Source organism: Notothenia coriiceps, unplaced genomic scaffold (genome assembly GCF_000735185.1).
Source record: "Notothenia coriiceps isolate Sejong01 unplaced genomic scaffold, NC01 NC01_scaffold00028855, whole genome shotgun sequence".
Taxonomy (NCBI): Eukaryota; Metazoa; Chordata; class Actinopteri; order Perciformes; family Nototheniidae; genus Notothenia; species Notothenia coriiceps.
Window position 1 is genome coordinate 158 of NW_011361556.1, and position 4623 is coordinate 4780.

The 4623-nt window shown below is 39.8% G+C and overlaps 1 protein-coding gene across 1 annotated transcript; it reads right to left on the reverse strand.

Annotated features, from left to right (window-relative positions):
- Nucleotides 1–781: 781 nt before the first annotated feature.
- Nucleotides 782–3289, reverse strand: LOC104958503 (pleckstrin homology domain-containing family A member 6-like; the record flags this gene model as incomplete). The annotated part of the gene is made up of 3 exons (XM_010786247.1): nucleotides 782–915; nucleotides 2307–2441; nucleotides 3131–3289. Coding segments are annotated over 3 exons (428 nt in total), but the record flags the coding sequence as incomplete, so codon positions are not given.
- Between the last annotated feature and the right edge of the window lie 1334 nt (nucleotides 3290–4623).

Here is a 4623-nt window from a genome sequence, read left to right on the forward strand (position 1 = left end):
CATACAACCATTTTTTTAAATCAATAAAAACATTTTCTAAATCCATAAAAGCATTTAAATTAATATTGGGAGTCATGTCGTTACTTTGTTGAGAATGTGGCCATGTAATAAGCGGGATAATTTGCAGCGACTTGTTCCTTATGGGGAAAATAACACCCTTCATGCAGATGAGGATCCCTCCGCTACGCTTTGGGATCCTGATCGACCGACGAAGCTCCATTAAAATATACATATTTTTGGTGAATTACTGAGTTTAGGCACGTTAATAACGTTTTAATGAAGTTGAATACAGTATATTCATATGTGTCAGTGATATTCAGGCGAACATAAACATAAATGATCTTGGTGAAGATGATGATTAAATTAGGATTAAAAATCGAGAGCCGGGCTGCATTTCCTCCCGTTCGTTTTTTTCGAATAACAACATTATTTTGTTAAATAACAACATGGTGATGTTTTGTAAATGATTACATGTCTCTTATTTAGCACAGTAGTATGATATCCGTGACATATGGATCTTAACAAAGTTCCGCTGTACATCCAGCATACTGTATCTCACTTTATTTCACATGAGCTCCAGTGTGGAACCCCACTGCACCCCCTGGTGGATCAATGATCCATTGCAGCTGGCTTCATTATAATTACATTTATCTATCACGGGGGCGGTCTCAAGTCAAGCTGGAGGTTTTCCCTTGAGCGAGGGCAGATCACGTACCAATCACGGCCCTCGCGTTTCAAACTGTCTGAAATGAATCGCTACATCTGTATGAGTGAAACCCACTTGGATTTAGCGATGAGGGTCTTGATCCGCTCAAGTTTCTTCTGCTTCTCCCTCTGCTCCTCGGGGCTTAGCGGGGGGCTGTCCTCCACATCCAGGTAGCGCTCCGGGATCAGAACCTTGTCAGGAGTCAGAAGCTAAAAAAGGTAATCTAATTAAATATGGATCCACACACATATAGCCTACATGCACATATAAACACAAAATATTACATCTAATTATATTTTATCAAAAAATTAGAAAAATAAGATTGTTTTTGAATTAAGAAATGATGTATCAACACATCTCCTCTTGAGCTACGACCCAATGTTCAGCTAGAATAGGCCGACACAAGAACAACAACAGCTGAAATCATTCCTATATACAGCTCTGGAAAACTTAAGAGACACCACTGCAAAATGATCAGTTTCTCTGGTTTTACTTATTATAAGTATGTGTTTGAGTAAAATAAATATATTTGTATTTTATTCTCTAAACTACTGACAACATTTATTTTTGTTGGAATTCAACAGACACTGGAATGGAACGGCTGCCATCCATGTAGAGATTGAGATTTAAGAAAATGTGGAGAAAAATCGTCAAGTATTGTGTTGTAAAATACTTTTGCCAACACTGTTGATCATCTGTGTTTTTGTATGCTCAAACACCCCGTGGTCTGTGCCATTATCATAGAATGGAAAGCAGGGAACTAGGACAACTTTCAGGATCAGCAACATTTCTAGTATGAGCATTGTGTCTTTTATTGAACAACTAGATACTTTTTTAAAGGATAGTTTTTGTGATTTGTTTCTTAATTGTTGTTTTTCCTAATCCTCAGCAGGGGTCTCATGATGCATGCAGTATATTCAGGTTTACGAAAAAGTGCCTTAGTCTGTGGGGACTTGGTCTTGGAGATGAAGGGTCGCCTGTTCACATCACTGGAGACGTGCCCTTGAAGAAGGCACCAAACCCCCAGCTGCGCCCTGGAGTCGGACCGACTGGCTGCCTCCCGCTCTGGACCTCCCCAAAATGCACGTGCACGTGTGCACCTGTGTGTGTTTGTACCTTGTATCTGTATAACAAAAAAGTGTGTGTGTGTGTTTCTTCTTATCTATATTCCCATCTCTGGGTTCTACCTAAAACTAGCCACAATGCATTGGCACTCGTGTAGCAGAGTAAGGCGGCAGCCATTTATGTCTCAGTCTTTCATGTAGTCTATGATGTTTACTGAGAGCATAGATTTGTTTTCCCTGACTTGATGACTCCTAACAGGCAACATACAGTAAGTACCCAAATAAAACAGCATTAATCATGGAAAGTGCTGACAGTGCAGCGTATTTTAACAGCTATTATTTATTTTTGTTTGTAAAACCTTCTAAATAAATAATAAGTTGTTGACTGTACATTTTTAAATGTTGCTGAAGCAGAAGTATGAGTCTGGCCCAGTTAAATACACTGACTACATGCACCTAGTTACATTCCACATTACATTACATCAGAGTAAACACAACGTTCATTTGGCAAAGGGTAGCTGGTGGGGGCCCCTCACCACCCTGCTGATGTCCAGGTGGTACGGCTGCCTCAGGCGAGCGATTTCCTCCCGAGGAGACTCCAGACCCTGACCTCGCACTGCCAACTCCAGGTCATTAATGTCAATCTCATGAGCTGTCAGCCGCCTTCGAATCTGTCACACACACACACACACACACACACACACACACACACACACACACACACACACACACACACACACACACACACACACACACACACACACACACACACACACACACACACACACACACAATTACAAATAGCAGCTGTGGCTCAGGAGGTAGATGGTCAACCGCAAACCGGAAGCCTGTGGTTCGATCCTGAACCCTGCTGTCAACATGTCGATGTATGGCAGCCTCTTTCTCTTTGAATGTGTGAATACTGATTTGTAAATTGTAAAGACTGGAAAAGTGCTATATTAATGCAGTCAATACACCATAAATGAGTAATGCTGTTACCTCTGAAACGCAGGGTGTCAGCAGGGTGTAACACATGACGCTATTAATATTTGTATCTGTTCATTTCATATGCGATAAATAAATGCTGTCCATTTTCAGTCAAGTTTCATGCTGTCATGCACAAACAATTTGATATGAGTAAACACCTTAGTGTTTGCTCCGTATGGATGTTGTGTACAAACAATTAGCCAAATAACTTTGATTCGTTAAAAACATGTCTTGTTCTCATAATTAAAAGACATGTGGTTAACACAATTGTACATGTAGGACTACAATACCCACCTGGAAGCACCTGTTAGGTTTTTCCTTTCTGACAATCAGTGTTTTAATGCTTGACAGGATAATCAGATGTAGATCGTACCACTTTGTAGTTGGCTGGAGACTGGCCTCCAGAGAGGATCAGACTCCTCCTCTTGTCCCTCACAGAGCTGCTTTGGTTTCGTCGGATTCGCTCATTCTGCTCCTCCACACTCATTTTGGACTTGAGCTCTGCAGGAAACACAGCGCTCTTTGGACGTTCCTGTGAAAAAGATGTGGCATGCAAACACACTTCAGTTCAGGCAAAATTTCCGTCGTTGTCCTAATGGCATTTTCTGGTAACTTTAAAAATATTTGGCCCTTCAATAGTACTAGCTAGAAAGCAACTAAGATGGACAGAGAGCATGAGGTTCAGGTCCTATTAACATAATGCTGCACACTGTTAAAAACATGGCTTACAAATATGAGGTCATTAAGTTTAGAAAACCCGTTAATAGGAGAGGAAGAAAGAATACTGATAAAACGGCAGATATTTTACCAGGACCTTCATGACATTCTTTGACTTGTTGTAGATGCTCTATCATAAGAATAATATCCCCAATGTCTAAATATCAACTTCTCAACCCCTGAGCAACTTAGCATGTGTTGTGATGTTATTTCTATCATGCTGGTTGTTGGTTTTATTCACAATGCTGTAAGACTGTTTCCATTTTGAACATATCTTATGTTAACATAACAACAAAATATTTGAGTTCAAGCTATCAAAAGTTATCTGCTGTTATCAGAAAATAGTAGGGATGTAACGATACCAAAAACTCACGGTACGATAATATCGCGATAACAAGTCCACGGTACGGTATTTATCGCGATATTGAATAATAAAGGAAAAAAAAAAATTCAATTTTTTCTTTTCAATAAAATATTTTTTTACTCGGAAAATGTTTCTTTATTACATAATACATCTGATTTGTATAGCATTTTAGTAGGATAGCAGTATTTTAAAGTGTCAAAAACAAAGTGACAGTAACAGACTGGAACAAGAAAACCAGTGTTTTTGTACCTACTAGTACTACCAAACAAAGCAGGCATTTTCTTTGTGCCACTGCATCTCACAAATAAACAAGGACATTTAATAATCAGACCCTGCAATAAAATAAATCAAGTTTCACTTTAGTTTTTCAAGTAACTCAACTCAAACTCACTAGTCACTCACTCAGCATCATCAGACAGGTTTTTAGGAATATGAGAATGTCCACATTTCCAGGTATTTATAAGCTGGGATGTTTGGGCATTTACAATATCCCCTGCTCTGGAAAAAACTCTCTCGCTTGGTACTGATGTTGCTGGGACAGCAGTGGTCGCGTTAACCGAATTTTTATTTAACAATGACGGAAAAATCTGAAAGCAGTCTGTCATTTTGACAGATTAGAACAAACTCGGAACAGCGCCAACGTTTCCCCGCAGCGAGGCTCTGGTGTTATGCCGTGTTATGCATGCCCTCCAAAAGGAAATGATATAGTTTCCAAACCGTACTTTGCCGTACAGATCAATACATGTCTGGGAGGTTTTGCTTTACGCTGTGCGCGCTCCCGCGAG